The sequence below is a fragment of the Strix uralensis genome, chromosome 20, assembly GCF_047716275.1.
Source record: "Strix uralensis isolate ZFMK-TIS-50842 chromosome 20, bStrUra1, whole genome shotgun sequence".
In the NCBI taxonomy this organism is placed as follows: domain Eukaryota; kingdom Metazoa; phylum Chordata; class Aves; order Strigiformes; family Strigidae; genus Strix; species Strix uralensis.
This window is the reverse complement of record NC_133991.1, coordinates 12,909,261-12,927,581: the sequence shown is the minus strand read 5'-3', so window position 1 is coordinate 12,927,581 and position 18,321 is coordinate 12,909,261. Positions and strand designations below refer to the sequence as shown.

Genomic DNA, 18,321 nt, shown 5'->3' with positions numbered 1-18,321 from the left:
GACTTTTCTACTTTACAAAAAGGAGAGACGCTTTCCAAGATGCCCATCTCTGCGTTAGCTTCCAAGGTTACAGGCTGTGTCCCAGACACAGCAGGAGAGCTAAAGCCCTCAATAGCACTGATATGTTACTGGATGAAAACACAAGTCCTAACCCTGTAAGCCCTGAAACACGTGAACAGACTCATTGACATCAGAGGAAACATTCCACATTTAAGCACGTGCTGAAGCGTTTCTCAGAAGGTTGCACTCAACTGCCTAATTTCATTATAGAGATACTTGGCAATGAATATCCAAAGGTACTAAATGGTTGGATATGAAGTTATTTCTAGTACCAAGAGGCATCAGTAACAGCTGTCTGAGGTCACAGACAAGCAATTACACCCAAATCCCTTTAACCCTTTAAACATTCGCATTCCTTTTCCTTGCTTTCATCATCTGAAGAAACACCAAGTACAAGAAAGACCATATAAGCATCCTGCAGTTCTCCAGTAGGCCAAGCTCCTGTTAAAGTCAACCGAAACGTGGGGATAGAAGGCCCTACTGAGGGCCTCCAGAGGTTGCACAGGGATGATCAACTGATAGTTGACAAGGACAGGTTCTTCTCTCAGCAATGAAATGAAGACAGCCCTGTAAAAATCTCTTACCGAACCTAAAGAGAAAAAAGAGAAATATTTTTTTTTAGACATTCATATTCATGTGACAGGATACACACTTTGCTAGAGCAGAAACTCCTTCCTGCAGTGTTTAACGTCATGTTTACAAACATCTGTGATTTTTGCACAGGCTGCTGAAGTTGCTGCATGGCCAGTATTTTCCTGCCTACAAATAGTAGCCCTTGCTGGGCAGAGCTCCAGCTCCAGCCTGCGAGTGAAGCGCACAAGAGTGCACCTGAATTTTGGCTTGCAGACGAGAAGCGTTAAGGGGGCTGTGCCAGGCAGTCAGCCCGCAGGCTCCGTGGAAATGCATGGACCACAGAAATGAGACATTTGGCCTGTCAGGCTTAATCAATAGGACCTGGATCACAGCAGAACCAGGTTCTTACCACTGAATTTCTAAACAAAGCTGTGCACTGGCCGCAGGTGCTTACTTGCTGCACTCAGGTGTTTAGCAATTTGCGGGTTTTCGTACGTGCTCCGTCTGCACTGGCCGTGTGGAAGAACACTGCACTGATTACAAGGCAGCGCATTTACAACAAACTCCTTCACGTCAATCCGCAGCCATAGAGCACTGCAGCATCAAAGGCACAGCCCTTTGCTGTTAATGCTCACACCCAACATCTCAACTCCATTCTGAGCTGTTTCCCTTATATAAAAACCCAATTTTGGCAGAAAGGTCCTGAGTAGAACAGGCTCTCTGAACTCTTACAGGGGGTCAAAGAGTCAGGGTAAATTGTAACGATCCAGTGCCTGCTGCAGCATTCAGATGCTAATCTATGTCTGCAATGCTGAGGGATAGCCTGTCTTTGGAAGACACCTCTCTTACCCAGTTTCAACTATTAGTTAAATGTTAGATTAATACCTTCCATCCTACCTACACAAAAAAAAGTACCTCTCGAAGCCTGGATCAGTCCAAAAAATAGGTGTAGCCTAAGACCATTTGTCTTGTTGTAGAGCTATAGTTGTCTATACTGGAATGTGTTTTAAAGCTCACACTAGCAGCTAAAATACATCTTAAAACATAAAAGGATACCAACCACCTGAACTGTGAGGAACATTTGGGACACAAGAAATTCTAGTATGTGGAATTGGCTACTAGATGCTTGAGGAAAACTGGTTGGGGCCCTTTAATAGCAGCAGCCATCCCCACCTCCCCAGCAGGTGCCATTTCAAATACATTTCAAGTACACTATCAACAAGCAGGTTTTGTGGTTGTATTAGAATATCCCACTGATAGAGATTCTGAGACTCCAGTGAAACCATGAGGAGGCAGCTGGACACCAGCTCTTTCACAGTCAGAACTGGGGCACAGATTCCCCTTTGGCATGAGCACAGCCCACCAGTGCCCCGGGGGAAGGAGGAAGTGTCGTGCTTACTTTATTGGAGGGACTTCATCTATCCTGTTTCCCAACTGTGATTCGTGGGACTTGCTCCTCGTGAGGGTTGGAAAGTTCGGTAGCAGCTGAAAAACCTTCCGGCAAGGGGGAGGAGGAGTCCGTGGTGGCTTCAATTTATGCCGTCTCTTGGCTTGAGGAGTGGTGGGTGGAGTGATGGTGATGCTGTGAGGAGTCCTTGGCGTTAACCTTCCGCTGTGTGCGGGGAATGCAAAAGGGTCCAGGAGATTTTCTGCATAGATAGAAGGTCCGTGACTCGAGGCAAGTGAATCTGCAGATGGGATTGTAGATACCGAGACGGAGCGTGGCTGCTGGCTGCTGCCCTTGGGAAGGTGCAGTGCGGCGGGCGTCCACGCGGGCCCGGCGGAGCAGGGCGATTCGGTGGCGGTCGCAGGGCTGTTCTCTCGGCGTGCCTCAGAAAGATTCATCAGCACGTCATCTTTTAACTCCCCCCCTGTTCGCCAACCGTAGAAACATTAGTGACTGATTAGAAAGAAAAGCCAAGGCATATTCACACACCCCATTGTGCTGCTTTAGGCTGTAAGGTGGGGTTTTTCCCCACTTTGCACCTAGCCAGGGTGCAAGCCTCACTTCTCCTCCCCTGACATCCATCAGCTAAATCACCTTTACAAGGAGAATGGCAGTAACTACCCTTCTTTCCTATCTGTAGCTCTGTAGCTAAAATTGGGTCCTATGTTCTAAAATGGGCTGAGTTTTAACAGATTGGGGCCCTGCTGAAGAATGTGGGATATACGTACCTATATGAAACAGGCGCCCACATCCCACCACAAACCTACGTGGATTTGGTGCCAATCTGTTTAGACAACTCTGTACCTCCAGCCTGGCACCCTGTCTGGTCCTTGGTAAAAAGAAGAAACTATTTTCTGTTAGCCAACAGAGCTGCTAAACACCACTTAAACTGAGAAAGGCCATTACATTGGAAACAGGGACTATCTAGGAGCTCCTGATACTCATGTGGCCACTTTTCTCTCTCCTACACGTAACCAGTGCCTGGAGCTCCCCTGGCACCCGGAGCGCCGGGGCGCTGCTGTTCCATTCCAGGCGGCAGCAGTGCTCGGCACAGAGCTGCTGCGTTTGTTCAGACAGTGTTAGCTAGAGCTGCCCCAGGGACAGACAGCTGGACAAAAAAGAACCACCACATCCTGCTGCAATGCCTGGCACTGCAGTTCCGAAAGGTCCAGTACTGCCTGTTGACCAATTCTGGGTATAAACGGGGAAAAAAAAGTACAAAGGGCTGCAGGCAGCAAAGCGGGAACACACAGATTATTGGGATAATTTCAGAGGCTTAACTCATCAGGATAACGCTCTGGCTTAATTTTAAGTATGTCCTTAATGACTTAAATCAAGGTGAAAAGTCAAAGCTTCAGGGCCTGATGTCCTGTTGACCAGTGAGTGGTTGAAAAAAGATCATATACCTGGATTTTTAAAAATGCCATTTCTTTTTAATAAGTGGATGTCATGACTTCTGAACAATGGTTGGTTTTGCCACGGTATGGCTGGGAAATATTTGACAAGCCAGGACAAGAAAGATTAGAAAAAAGGAAATATGAAACTGAGCTGTTTGCTGACTTTTCCATTAACTAATCTTTATGATTTGCAAATGGTGTGAACTGTCATAATACCAACAGGAAACATCACCTTTCGGTGCCAGATTGATAATTGCTACAAAGAAAGATCTGATGCACGTTAGTACCAGCGTGCTGTGAGAAACACTCTCACACAAGCAGACTGTACAGTGCCTTTGCAAGTAGCCTGGGGAGGACGGTGAAGCAGCGCTCTGGGAATCCTGAGCTTGACTGATCTTAAATAACTTGGTCAGATCCATGTGCATGCTGAACACATGCATTTCTAATTCCACAGTACCCTTGTTTCCATAAGTTCAAGGTAAATCAGGGTTCTTTCCAGCTCTTGAATCTGCTGTTGGAATGTGGCTAATGATTCAATCAGTCCTAGCAATCCAAGAGAAATAGCAGGAGGCAAGAGGTTTTAAAGAGAAGTGAATCAGCTGGCACGCCACGAGCTATGCAGCAGTAAAGGGTTGTTAGAGCAATGCTCTCCTCTTCCAAAGCACCGAGCCGAACGATACTTGGGCTTCTGGGCAAAGTAATGCCAACCAGAATTACATCTTCTCTCTCAGCTGGCAATATCTGGGGAAGGGATTACCTACAAGAAACCTGGTTGGATTCGTTAGGTCAAGGCTATGTGTACTGAATGATGGAGGATTAACTAGAGCATTAGGCACAACTCTGAACAGCGAGGGAATCAGGATATATTCTGCTGAGCAGGAGAGAGATTTCTACATACATTCATTTCCATTCATTTATTTATTTGACATGCTGTCAAAAGCAAATCCAATCCCCAGCTCTAGATGTGTCTGATCACTGCAAAATCATGTACATCCAAGAGCCACAACCTGACCCTGGTTACAGAATGTACCCAAAGACATTCTCTAGCGTTTTTTTGCAGATTGTCTCATATGAAAGGAAGCAGGATGGGGGCCGGGTTGCCCAGAAATTAATTCCACAGAACAACAAGGCAGCCTGTACCTGATGCAGTCACCTTCCGTAAGCAGCTCAGGGCCCCGTTGAGCCTGGAGCACTCCTCATCTCTGGCACCACATCTCTTCATCGTTTCTTTCACCTTGGACTCATTCATTTCTAGTAAGGCATCTAAGGTTAGCTCCTCTGGTATTCTCTGCAGAAAAACAAGATGATACTTTTTTTTTAATACACATATATAAATAAGACCGTCACTAGTTATTCTGACGTACTTTAAATAGCACCACTGTCTCACTGCCTGGTCTGACTCATGATTTACTCGTTTTGGTAGCGCATCTCTCAGGAATCACTGGGTCAGGAACGACCACGTGGCAGATTCGGCAGCGCTCCGCAGCTGCTCTCCCCTCCCCACGTCACGGGAGACCAGGCATATGCTCGACTGTGCTCGCTGTCACTAGAATGTTATGGTTGTTCTCTGGTATTTAAGTTAGGATTAGAGGTGACTGAAATATTCTTCTCCCCTTGTGGAAAGTTTTCACTCAGTGTTTTTGAAAAGTTACTAATGAAAGTTTAACTTTTTAATTAAAAATAGCGCTCAGAAAGAAAACAGGCCTAAACCTGAAAAAATGTCAGATAAAGATGTTTGGCTTTTCAGTAGGGAAGTCAAAAGTAAAAACAGTGAGGAAAATTACATCTTTTGTTAAAAAAAAAGAAATGTTTTGACAAAGAGATAGCGACCTCCTCTTCAAGCAATTTTTCCTTCATTAGAGAACCAGCCTTGCGCGTATCTTGCTTGGAAAGCTATTTGTGCAGAACTCCTCGTGCGTCTTAATACACCAAAGCCCCCAAAGTGATAAGGTTTAGATCAGGCAGACACAAAAGATACAAGAGACTGGAAAGCATGAAATGATCTGGTATTTCCTGACACAGAATTGAGCTGTGGCACTTCTCTCCCCCATTCAAATGTTTCCAGTGTAAGTCTGCAGCAATTGTGGTTAATAAACAAAACCAGGATATTTAGCCCAGATACACAGGAATTTCCCTGAAAGTTTTGCCTAAGCAAACCTTACTGCTGCCTACTCTCACAATGAGATCACAAATTTCACAATATTTGGCCTCTTTCCTAAAGTTTTGACCCCTTGAATCAAGCTATAGAAAAGGGTTTCAACTTTTATTTGAAGGGGAAACTCAGAAGTGTGTCTCACTGTTTGGAGAAACAAAAACCTTGAAATCCTCTAGATTCTTAAACCCTGCTTCTGATTCTAAATCAAATTGGAACGTTGTTGAATGTCCTTTAACAATGGCATCTTTCTTAATCCAGACTCATGCCTTTGAGATCTGATGCATGACTTTTGATTTTAGCTGTGACAGTGCTAGAAACAGTCCCAAACTTTGGAGCTTTGTAGGTAGTAACACAAAGAGTAATCACATAGTTTCCATTTTTAGTAACTGTTGCATGGAGCAAAGAAAAAGAATAAATTAAGAAAGGGCAGATGTCTAAGAAATGCATCCTGCATCTTCTGTCACATGCCCTGAACCGGATGAAACACAAAACACAGCTGACTCAAGGAGCGGCCAAGAATTTAAATGAGCAGTAAGCACAAAGCAGGTCCATAGTAGAGCCGGAGTTCAATGAAGTTTGGGTAAATTTTCTTGTTATTCTATAATTAATATTAGCAGAATAACAAAAGCACAGATATCCCAGCTGATGCTGGGTATTAGCAGTCATTTTTCTGCACACCTGCACCACCAAGACGCAGGAGTAAGACTGCCCCAAAAAGCTTGTTGCTGAATGATCTCCCCTCGGATAAACGTAGGAAGCACAAAGACCCCAGTGAAAATGCAGTGTGAAGTCTGCCCTCCTGGGGTTCCCAACCTGATCCTGGGCTCCAAAGGACAGAAAAACCCAGGGCTTCAGATCATCCATGCTGAAACTGGAATGGGTTTCTACAACTCAAATATTCCATCACGAAGCCAGTACAGGTTTGCTCAAAGAGCCCCAGCCAAGCTGGGCTGGTAACAACAGAACCAAACCAAGTCTTTCGTATAGTTAGTGATTTCCCCAGCACCCCCTGAACTCCCCTCCCCTGCCCGCAGCCGGCAGCTCACAGAAGCAGCTTTGTTTAGCGGTATCACAAGGGCGCTCTGCCACGCAGGACACCAGCCTCGCAGCCACACAGGCAGCTCTGAAAGGGACAGTGACTGGGGGCAGGCGTGGAGTCAGTTTTAGCGTAATACGGAAGGAAGTTTTGCTTTCTTTTGCTCCAGTTTTCCCTGGAGCAGGGAAGCTAATGTTTCCCCACTGAGCATAAGGGAAAGCCAATGTCTCTTACAAAAACATTTATCCCATTTCATGCTTTTACACGGTCTTAAGAGTAAGCAGGATTACAGCGATGCCATTCTTGAATTATCTTGAAACATTTCCTCACCCCCACCACTCCCCGCTAAGAAAACAACCCAGATTACACAGCCCCTGTTTTAAGCAGCAGCATCATTCCAGATCCCAGTATAAGCCGCCGAGTCATGTTACCCATTATCACCTCACTTCCCTATCCTTCGCATGACACCAGTGTAACCAGTAACTTATTAGTGCTATTAGTAAGTCAATCAGTAAAGTGGAAGGGATGGAGATTTCCTCGGGAAAGCAAAGCTTTCCCACCACAGCTAGTTCCGTAGCCCCGACTTCAAATGGCCAGCGCAAGCAGCTGGAATGCTCAAACGATCCAACGCCTGCAAGCAGGAATCTCCAGCTTTCACTTCTCATTTTCAAGCCTTCCTGGTTGTAGAGAGAAACCTTGAAAACGATTTTTAAAAGATGACAAAACATTCCAAAGTACTGATCTTTTTAGAAGCATTAGGGCATTTTTTCCTTCATCTCCTTCATCTGCAGGACCCAGTCACCACGCAGGGCTTGCTCACCCCTAAGCTGACTGGTTTCACTTCCTCAGGCAGGCCTGTGCTCTGCACCTCAATGGGTGGGCTGCCGTGAAAAGCTGCAGTGGCTCACACACGGCACAACTGAGCAGCAAGGGCAGCCCCAGCTATTCACTGCGAGCTTGGCTCTGCATCCCTGGCACGATCGCGCGCAGACACACACCCTGACAAAGGGTCCAGCCTGCTGCTCGCCTGTCCCCTTCCCGGGCCTGCACGTAAAGTCCCTTTTGCTCAATAGTTTAATTTTAGAAAGACAGAATAGCAAGTTGTAGGAAAGTCTAAGCACAGAAAAGGAGATTATATTTAAACAATCCCAGTGACCTTGAGCTGGGAGAGCTCAGACTTTCTGAACCTGCTGCCAGCCCCCATGACACGCGACAAAAGAAACAGCCTTCAAAGCGGGGGGAGGGAGGGAAAGTAAGAGGCTTTCTTTAAACAGCCACTCATGTGCTGCACATATGTGGTGGCTTAATATAAAACTGGTCAACCTGATCCCTGTAAGACTGGCCTGGTATGATTTAGCTCTGTGTTAGCCCCCAGCCAGTGTGATGGTGATGAGGGTCACTAGTTCAAGATGGCTCTTAAAACAGGTTCAGTTGCTGCCGATGCTCTGGCTCAGCTGTTGAGCTGGGGGATTGCTGTCCCGCGCAAAGCGCCCTCACCATGTCTGTCTCAGAGGAGCATGCGGTGGGCTCCAATCCCCTCGGTGCAAGTGAAATCTGGGCCCTTGCAAAGGGGTTACTCTGTCTTCAGCACCAAGGGTGAGAGATGTGGGTCCGACAGACCTCTCTATCTGCTTCTTTGTAAGTGATGTGGGTTTAAGAAAGTACAGCTTAAAAAAGTGCAGATTAAAGACTTGCATTAGGGCCAAGCTAAGTACCATCCCTGGGCACACCTTGCCTTGACTACAGAATGACAGGGGAAGCTGCAAGATAGTCAGATACTACTCTAATAATGAAGTCAGATTAAAAAGAGCGGGAGACAGAACCTGCTTTCAGTCTTTCAGCACCTCAAAGCTGCCAGCAAAATCGAAAGCCTTACTCACCACACATTGCTCAGCAGAAGTGATGCTAAAAAGCCCAAACCAGGAAATTATTCCTCTTGACAATAGGTTAAGAGGACTTTTCTACAAAACCCTCCTGCTTATCAGACAGACAGACTGCGCACTTCATGGTACACATGTTTAAAAGAGAGAAAAGTAAATCACAGTGTACCCAAGAAGCCATCCAAAGGTTATTCTCAATTAGTCAGGGTGAAGAGTTCACAGCAGTCTTTAATCTTGTCTGGTGTCCAACTTAAATCCCTGAAACATGGCAAAAACGCTGGTATCTAACACAACGGATGGGTTATTTTCGGTAAAGATTCCTCCCTGCAGATAAGCCCTAGAGCTAATGCTGCTGCTGGCACTCTGCAAAATCAACCTGACCTGCTCCTCCACCCAGTAGACGTGGCTCTTCCTAGGAAGCCAGGCGGTTGTCAAAGCCCCAGACACCTCCTCTTCGATCAATACATCCCCTCTCCATCATCCTCCCGCAAAGCAGCAGATGCTAGAGGAGAAAGCCCATTACATAAGGTGCTTAAATTCCCACTGATAGCTCTAAGCAAAGCATGTAAGGATGCTCTTAAGAACATCTTGTGCCTGCTAGTTGTTATTTTGCTTGGGTTTTCTGGTGTCTAGTGAAGAAGGTACTGAAAAACTGTTTTATTATTGAATTTCTGGAGATTTATGGGCATTCTGGAAAGCCTCTCACATGAACTTTCTAGCTTGCATTAAGCTGTGAGTATACGCAGGCCATGGTTTCACGTAACATCTCCCCCTTCACTGTCTCTCCTCTCACACAACAGGCGGGCTGAGAGGAGCTGACAGTCTCCGGGCGTTCCCAGTCGGTTTGCTCTCTATGGACAGGAGAGCTGCCGTCACTTGCTACTTTTCTGTGGGAAGACAGACGTAGGGTTTCACTGCAGTTCCTGAGGGGTAGCGTGAGCCTCGTGCTGCCCTCGAGCCATGACCCGTTCCCAGTGAACGCGGCTGCAAGGGGCACCTGGACCCCTTGGCAAGGGAAGGGAAACCTGGCAGTAATAAAGAGTATTTTCCAAGAGCTGTTTACACTGGGGAGGGGCCTTCAGCTGGAACATAGCGATGGAGTTTTAGATCCAGGAAGCCTGCAGGACAGAGGTAATTTGCATGCACACAATTAGCACATTCAGGATCTCTGCTATCTGGCAGTCCAGCCAGAGCTTCTGCTGCCAGACCCATGGAAATCCCCCACAAACAGCCAAAGTCCTCAGCCTGTTCAGGCAGATATGCTGACAGAAAAAGATGAGAGGATACAGCTGTGGAAACCCGATAGGTTTAGGCAGACCTGTCTCTTCTGTTCCCCCAACCAAAGTAAGGATGCGCACACATAAACCCCAGGCTTCTCCTCCAGCGACTGACGAGCACGATCTACTACAAGCTAGATCCCCATCCGTGCAAGTACAACCATCTGCCATGGTGTCACAGCATCAACCCTGTGCCAATGTCTCATCCTCTACAGATTTCCAGAGGGGCAGCAGGAGAGTCTTGGCAGACAATTCCTACTCAAGGCACGAGCCTTTCCTGCTCTGTTCCTGTGCCAAGCGCTGTCCTTGGCTTGCTCAGGAACCACCCTCGACTACTTGCTAAAAAAGTAGGTCTTTGGCATAAATGCCACATGGGGAACGAGACAAGTTTCTCAAGCAAACAGGAGGTATTACAAAAAAAATACACATTAGGAGTCAAATACATTCCCCAAATGGAACAGCCATAAACCAGACCCAAGCACTGTTTCACCTGCCCCCACGGAGTCTCCCTGGTGGCAAAGTTCTGCTCACAGGCAGCAATCATGGGGGCAGGATTTGCCCCTCCCTGTGCCTGACAGTTATCTACTCTAAAAACAGCTTTCCAAACTTGACTGACTGGAACCCCTGCCACATGGTGAGCAGGGCTGGTTCAGACATGCTTCAGAAGATAAGGAGATAACTATGTTCTTAAGTTACTTTTTAAGATGGTGACAGGTTATACATGGGAACAAATACAATAGTTATGTTTCTGGGAAGAACAATGTTAAAGGCAGAGAGGATTTTTTTCTGTAGTAAAGAAAATAAGTGAATAGATATTCTTTTAATCTCTTCTTTTTGGTAGATATGCCCCAAGCCCAGAAGCCAGTAAGTAGCTCTACAAGAGACCTCTTCCATCAGCCTGAGTGGGGACAGCGCTCTGCTCACATCCTCCTTCCTGCCCACTCCCCCCTCAGTTCCTGACTCGGACTCTCAAGGGGAGCAGGACAACCCAGACCAGTACATTTTTCTAGGTCCATTTTCAGATCAACTTTTACCCACTGCAGACCACTACACAGCTTAAATGTATCTTCTGTCCGTACAGTTCCTTGTCCTGTCTTTTCTAGTTCTCAGTCCAAGTATCTATTTTCCCAGTTTCAATCCACCATATTTAACCATTTTTGCATCATTCTTGGTATTAAACTACACATACACAGAGCTAATCAATCTCCAGGACTCCTATCCAAAGCCAAGGACTCCAGCACTTGTAGTAAAATACTTAAACGTTACAGAGCAGTATTAGCCCAGCTCCAAAGCAGAGCCTGTCCACACTAGCCACCGTTTTCTGTAATAAAAATCTGTCTGGCAACTGATTAGAGGAACAATAACAAAGAAACAGAAATAGCCCAAGTTGGAGTGGGGGTTCAAAGTTTCCTCACCCCTCAGAATTGTGTACTGACAGAGAGCAAACAGGACCACAGACTCGAAGCTGATATCCCCACCTACCTCCAAGCCTGCTAGGTCCACACAGAGCAGCCCTTTCACTCCACGCAGCACGACCGGCTGACTGTTACCCATGTTCACTGGAGTTTTAGCTGTTGCCCAGCGCCATAAACAGTGCATTGTTATTACTATAATCTCTTCCAGAACTAAAAGATTTTACAAGCAGTCATTATTCTTGCTTTAAATATAGGTTTTCAAAGAAAGAAAGGAGCCCGACAACAAGACAGCAATTACAACAGCAAGAGCTTTCAAGCTTCACAATGTCTAGAGCAAGTCACTGAGCAAAAATAGTCTTCACTCTGGACTGGAGGAGTCAGCAGATATTCTAAATTAGAGCCGGTGCTCTATTTCTGACAGGAGAGCCTGGGAGCTTCTGTGCTTCCCTGCATGGCAGCTTTATTTGGGAGAGGACTGGGGGAGAGAGAGGGGAGGAAAGAGGGAGAAAAAGAGCATTGTTTCTGAGCTAAAAAACCTCGTGCAATTAGGCTGTTTTTCAAAGGTGTTATGTCACAGATTAGCACAAACTTGAAATACTCCCTCCAGCAACGTTAGAAATCCAAAGGGAATCAGAACCATTTAAAAAACCAAAAAACCATGAACTGCGGCCTTTCTCCTGGTTTGCTCCTGACAAGCAGGAGAGCCCTCCTCCCGCACGCACCTCCTGCGTCCTACCTGCCGTTTCTGTTTCAATCTCTGAGCTGCCCAGGGAAGGGCCCTGCTGCAGCTGTCCCAGACTCTACAGCTACTTGGCAACTTCTCCAACTAGTTTCAGAGCCTAAAGGTCTCAAGAAGAGAGGGCTGTGTGCCGAGCACAAACACACGATTACAACATTTGTGGGGTTTTCCTTCTCTCTGTAGCACTTTTTGGAAGCATTAAGAAGGAGACCCAGTATGCCGATTTCAGTTTTACAGTGAGCTGACGGTATCTTAGAGATAAGGCGTGTACCTTGTACAGCAGCCACAGAACCAGGCAGGGCACTCGCGGCCCCGTTTTTACTGTCTGACCTACTCAGCCATCTCTCTGCAGGCTCCCCAACCACCTCCCTCCCCAGTCGTGTCGCAGGCAGCGTGCGTAAAGCTAAGGGAAACCATTATGTATTTCTTAATAACTAACCTATTAAAGCTCCTTCTGTCAGTGATTTCCATTTGGAAAGCATTCAGCTGAAATGAAGTTTACATGCTCTATGAAATCTAAGCACCAGCAGGAATGATCCCATGATACCTGTCACATTGCTGAAAGACAACTCACCACAGCCAAACATCTTCCCTGCACTGTCTGCTGATGCCCGGGCCACAAACACCAGCAGCATTGCTGTTTTCTAAGCAGTGAAATACCAGCACAAAAAAAAAAAAAAAAAATCACTGCAAGAAGAGAGCAATTAGTTTATTAGCCCAGCTATTTCCATTTCCCCCAGATTACAGCCTGTTCCAGCATGCCTACTCAAAATAATTTTAATGACCCAATGGGTGTTGCAGTTCTCCTGTCCAGCTAATATAAATGCTACAGAAGCTGTCTGCAGCTGCATGAAATGGACGCACAACTTTTAAATTTCTCTGTGATTCTAAATGTATGGGTGTTTTTTAAATGTTTTGTACACCTCTTACATTTCTGTCCCAGAGAACAGAAGGAACACAATTCATTACACTGGTCATTGCTTGGGAGGGGGCAGCAAGAGAGAATGAATAAAAATAATAAACAGCTGGAAAATGTTCTCTTCCTGCCTTAGACCAAAACCGAATTTGTTCACCCTTTTTAGTGACCACACATACGGAAGGGCAGTCTCAACCCTGTTTGCTCCCTGAATTAGCAGGATGTGGCAGATTTGAACTGTCCACCTCCCTCCCTGCTTCCTCCACCCGTTCTCTTCACCTCTTCCCTTCCCCCAGTTCTGCAGGCATCACAAAGGATTTAAAAAAAGAGCTACAAAGACATTCTTTTAGGCTCAGGCAATTCCAGTAACCTTAGAAACCAACAATAGTTGGGAGCCTGGCAGTTTGGCCACAGCAACAGGCTGCTTTTCTGTTCTCTCATTGTCACCGCTGCACCTTTAGCTGTGCTACCCACAACCCTGCCGGGCTGGAAGGCGATAGCCAGCATCCCATTCAAAATAAACAGTAGTAAATAAAAGGAACAACTCGGTCCTCAACTCATCCTATTTCACCAGAGTCTGCTTAGTTACATCAGGGCCAAGTTGAAATAACTTCCATGGAAATTTGCTGAATTTTTCACTCGGGCAGATTCCTGCTGAAGTCAAAGAAAATTTTTGCTTGTGTAAGGATCAAAGGAAACTGAACTGAGAACACTGTGATCTGGCCTGCAGAGCCAAAAATGGGAAAAAGAATGGAAAAAGCCTTTTCTGCTCTGTTTAGCCATCAGCAGACTGAGCTCTACTTCTGTTGCCATCAACGTTACACTGAACTCAAGTGTCCCCAGTACAGAACAGCATGGGGGAGTCACCACTCTCCAAACCCAAGGGAACAATCTGCTGTCAGTGCCCTGGAGTTCCCAGTAACCACCTAAAGACAGCTGGGATTTCAGGCTCCTCTTCAAAAAAAAAACCAAAACCCACAGCCCAGAAAAGAGGTGTCAGAGACAGGAGCGAGGGGCCTTGGCTTATCTGGTCATTTCTGATTCCAGCAGAAATGTCAGATTATTCTTTGCAGTAAAGAGGCTTCCAGTGATCTGCATGTTAAGAATTAAACTGTAAAGATCAGAAGGAGCCATGGTCTGTGAGCATGAACAGCTGATGCCAGCCACCACAGAGAGACCCCAGGAGAGTTACTCATTCCATTCTTTTACACTGATGCAATGCGCTTTCGTATCAGTTTGAACCACAGACTTTACACTTGGGGGGGGGGTGTTTGTATAAAATGAAAAAACCTCTCTTGTTTCTGAGCAAAGACTCCCAGCCAGTCAAAATCCAGATCAAAACCCCCCTGGCCCATTACTGGGTTTCAATCCACTTGATTTTGTTGTCTAAGTGCTGTGTGAGGCTACACAGTTTCAAAACCATCAGTCTGGGACAAACTTGTAAACCCTGACCCCTTCTGCTAGTCTAAGTTTAGAGGGACACAGTGCTACTGGCTATTTTTGGATCTCCACTACTTCATAATTGTGGCGTGTATGCTTTTAGAAATAAATAGGCTGTAACAACTCAACATTTTTGTTCATTTATTGGATATGTCAGTGCATGGAACTGTAACTCATTCCTTTTGTGGCTAGTACAGGACAGAGAATAGAGTAGGGAACAGTGGTGTTACTATCAAAAGGCAGTCACGATCAAGTTACGGCGCCATTCTCAGACCTGGCAGGCAGGAGAGGAGGAGGTCCTGGTAAGGCAGGACCTTTGTCTCAGTGTGTTGCTTCGGGTGCCATTAGGAGAAGATCCCTCCTAACTCTGGGAGGAGCACGAAGGGAAGGGAGTGTTTCAGCACTCCCGCCGAGTGAGAGGAAACACCCTGGCACCAAAGGCCCCTCTGCAGGCCCACCCACTCCCACCTTGCTGGAAAGTAAGTTGTGGAAACCAACTTAAACCCAGCAGGCAGTGGGGAACGAAGTGAAAGGGCAGGAAGTTTCTGTGCTGAGGGTTGTCTTCCCCTTACCTGTACAACTTCTTTCCTGACATTGACAATGTCCAGCCAGTCATTGAACCTTGGGTAGCTGTTGAGCTCTGCCGTCCGGTCGTTCAGGGGCACGCTCAGCTTGCACTGCCGCTGTCTGTGGATGTAGTCAATCAGCTTCACCTGTTGGGATCCAGAAAGCAAACAGTTGAGTTCCGTGGGATATGCTGTCACCTTCCCAGGCAATGCTTGTACAGCACCTGGACAGAGGGATGCTGGTTTGTTTGCTTGTTTGGGCTCTTCCATGATATAAAAATACCATACTCTTACAAGCAGAAAGCGTTTCCCTCACACCCAGCACCTTTACTCTTCAAGCAGAAGGCAGGACCCTGCAGGGTGCATCCTTGCAGGACTCTCTCTAAACCCCTATCAACAGAAGCTCTGCGCAGAGGCTGGGTGTCATGCCAAAACACCAAAGGGCATCCAAACCACTCGCAACCATGAATTACACTCAGTTTAAAGGCACGGCACGTGTACACGCAACCTCATCCTGAGTTGCTGTGGGTACTGCCAGTCTAACCTGCAGGACAATCTGCCTGCTCGTCCACCGGCCCCGCATGTTTGTTGTATTCTCTCACATCTGCCCTTCATTTGGGCTAGAAGATCAGGGAGGCAGGAATAGCCAACATACCCAAACACTCTGAGACCCGTTATCTGATGGGCATTTCTATCACAAAATCAACATTAAAAATGATAATCTTAAAAGAACAAAAATTCAGGCAGTTGGACTAGATGATTGCTGTAAGTCTTCTAGTCTATTCTGAAGTTTTATTCCAAAGCTTTTATCTCCTGGCCACCTCATGCCAAGCGCACTACACAGAAACCTTTACTTTAGGTTTCTGTGTAGTGCACAGAAAAACAAAATGACAAGAAGGAGTATTATTTGTGCCTTATGTTTGCTTATCAAAAAGAAAATATTCTCAAAAGATTTCTCACTATGTCACACATTCCCATGGGGCAGACTTAAGCTTCAAAACCTTCCTAACAAAACAATGCCTCAAAGCAAGTGAGTTGATCCGTGATTTAGAAACCAAAACATGTTCTTAGTCAACAAATTTTAGCATTTGGGACAAGATCAGACTACAAATGTAAAGGAAAAAACAAACACAGCTTCTCTGACTGCTATAGTATCTATGTCTCCTCTTAAGTTTCTGCTCAAAATATTTTTGGTCTATATATCTGAATGATGCTATACATGACTTGGATGCACAACCTCAGTTACACATGGGGAAGAGTTAGATCGCCTCCTCCCTCCCCAGATAAAGGCTATGTCAGGTTTTACAGGGAAAACAGATACTGCGTTTGATCTCAACTGAATGACCCCCATATGGAGCATAATGCTTCTGGCCTGCTTAGCAGTTTGGGAAAGCTACTACTTTGTAATAACTGTCCTAGAACAAATGCAGATTCTTCCTTGGCAGTACAGGGGAACCACTTGTCTTGTTTTAAGGGGGAAATTCTTTCTACCTCTCATCTTGTTTACTGTGACCCAGTCCTGCAGAAGTAAAACCATGAGGTTGATCAATGCGCTCGTACACACCACCCTGTTAAATCAGCAAGGCTCTGCAGAGGATAACAGCAGAGCATGCACAGAAACACAGGCAACCGTAAACAAGCACTGAGCAGGAGGTCCTGTACTTGCAGAGGGGGACTACACTCTGACATTGCTAATTCCATTCTTTTCAAATGGCTGATGAGACCCTGTTTCTAGCTACAGTCACAATTTCCTGGGACTCGAGCCGCTGTGGGCCTCAGTTTTTGCATATGGCCAGAGACGGGTAGTCAAGAGTGGGGAAAGCCCTGTAGGCCACCCTTGGGATGGCAACGTCTGACTAAGTGACCCCACCTCAGCGCTGGAGTCCAGCACATCCAGTTGGCTGTTTGTGGCTGAAACTTCAGAACTAAGCTATTTCCAGGGGAATGGAATGAGCACACAGACCACTTGTGCTGCAGCCCCCAACCCAACCACCGCGCTGGGTGTTTCTGGAGGTTGGCTGCATTCTCACAGCAGAGCCGCCAGTTCTGTGCCATGCAGAAGGCCGGCAGCTGTTGATAAGGCATTTCCAGCTTGTGCTTCCCTGTGAAGTTAGCCAAGGGCTTTGTTCTATGAGCCATCTGACGCCTCACAACTATCAGGTATAACAAGTTTGTCTCTGCCCACACACTTTTGAATCCAGACACCATGAAGTTTGAGATTTATCAAAAAGTGGGTTAATACAAGGGATTCAAACTCTTCATGTGATGAACACAGAAAGGCCAAGCGGTCCCACTCCTGGGAGAGGCAGTTGTGCAGTCAAGGGACTGTCATGTCCTGGAAGACTCAGCCACCCCTTTGCATTTACACTCTGACCCCTCAGCTGAAACCAGAGGAACCTTTCACCCATAACTTCCTAACATGGCTTTGGAGCATAAGACCTAAAAGAAATTACCTTGGAAATCCCAGTCAGTTTTCTCAGTCTCAGTACCTCTTTTTATAAAAAGGGGATGATAGCGCTTCCTTTTTTCCACCCTCGGTCTGCTCTCCCCCGCCAGAGCCGGGCTGCAGAGCAGAGCAGGGCAGGCAGTTCCGCCGCAGCCAGCTGGGCTCCCAGGGGCTGGAGATGGGCTCGGCAGAGGCCTGGGCACCCCCAAAAGTCCTGGGCCTGTACTCTGCGCCAATTAGAGACGAGCCAGCTCGCTCCCTCAGCTTAGTGCCATATGCTAGTGGGACTATGTGACTTTTAAACGCTGCTGCAGCTTGTTCTGCTTGTACCCGTGCTCTTAAACTTGCTATCAGCTGTGCTCTCCTACACAGTTGCACCTTCAGTTGTACACACCCCTAAATTAAGATGTCTCTGGAGTGCGCGTGCTCTGTTCCCTCAGAGGGAGCTCAGCACAGGCAAGGGGCACGTCTGATGTCATCGCCTGGCTTAGTCATGACCTTCTGCTTTCTCACTGTCGTACGTATTTTCCCATAACAGCCCATCCAGTGAGCTTTCCTCTTCACAATTGGGCCAGAAATGAGCTTGGAGATGCTGTTCCAAGTACTTTCCTGCTAAGTGCTTGGCTTAAATTTTCTCTGCTTCTCATTGTGCTCCTTCCCCACCTCATGGCGTGGCTTTGTATCACGTACATTCTGACACAGGCCGGCCACCCGGCCCACAGGAGACATGGTGCGACGCTGCAGATCCACCTCCCCTTACAAACAAGTCTGTGCACAGTGGGGGTAACTCCTGTATTAGGGGGGTGGGCTGAAATGCCATCTCCTACAGCTAAAGACACTGTTCCACAGCTTAGATTGAACGCTATCAGGGATCTTAACTGTGACTTTTGCCTATCCATCCCTTTTCTAACAGGAAAGACCTACATTCTCATCAATAGGGTTTCATTCCACTCAAGATACTTGGTTCTCATTGC

General features: G+C 46.6%; 1 protein-coding gene across 1 annotated transcript in view; it reads right to left on the bottom strand.

The window, feature by feature from the left end:
• Positions 1-18,321, bottom strand: part of KSR1 (kinase suppressor of ras 1) — a 72,208-nt gene that overhangs the window by 19,059 nt on the left and 34,828 nt on the right. Inside the window, exons 2-5 of the mRNA XM_074889854.1 lie at positions 14,908-15,048; positions 4,618-4,765; positions 2,033-2,504; positions 645-649 (exon numbers count right to left, since the gene is read on the bottom strand). Coding sequence (XP_074745955.1) covers positions 645-649; positions 2,033-2,504; positions 4,618-4,765; positions 14,908-15,048 — 766 coding nt within the window. The remainder of the gene's footprint in view (positions 1-644; positions 650-2,032; positions 2,505-4,617; positions 4,766-14,907; positions 15,049-18,321) is intronic.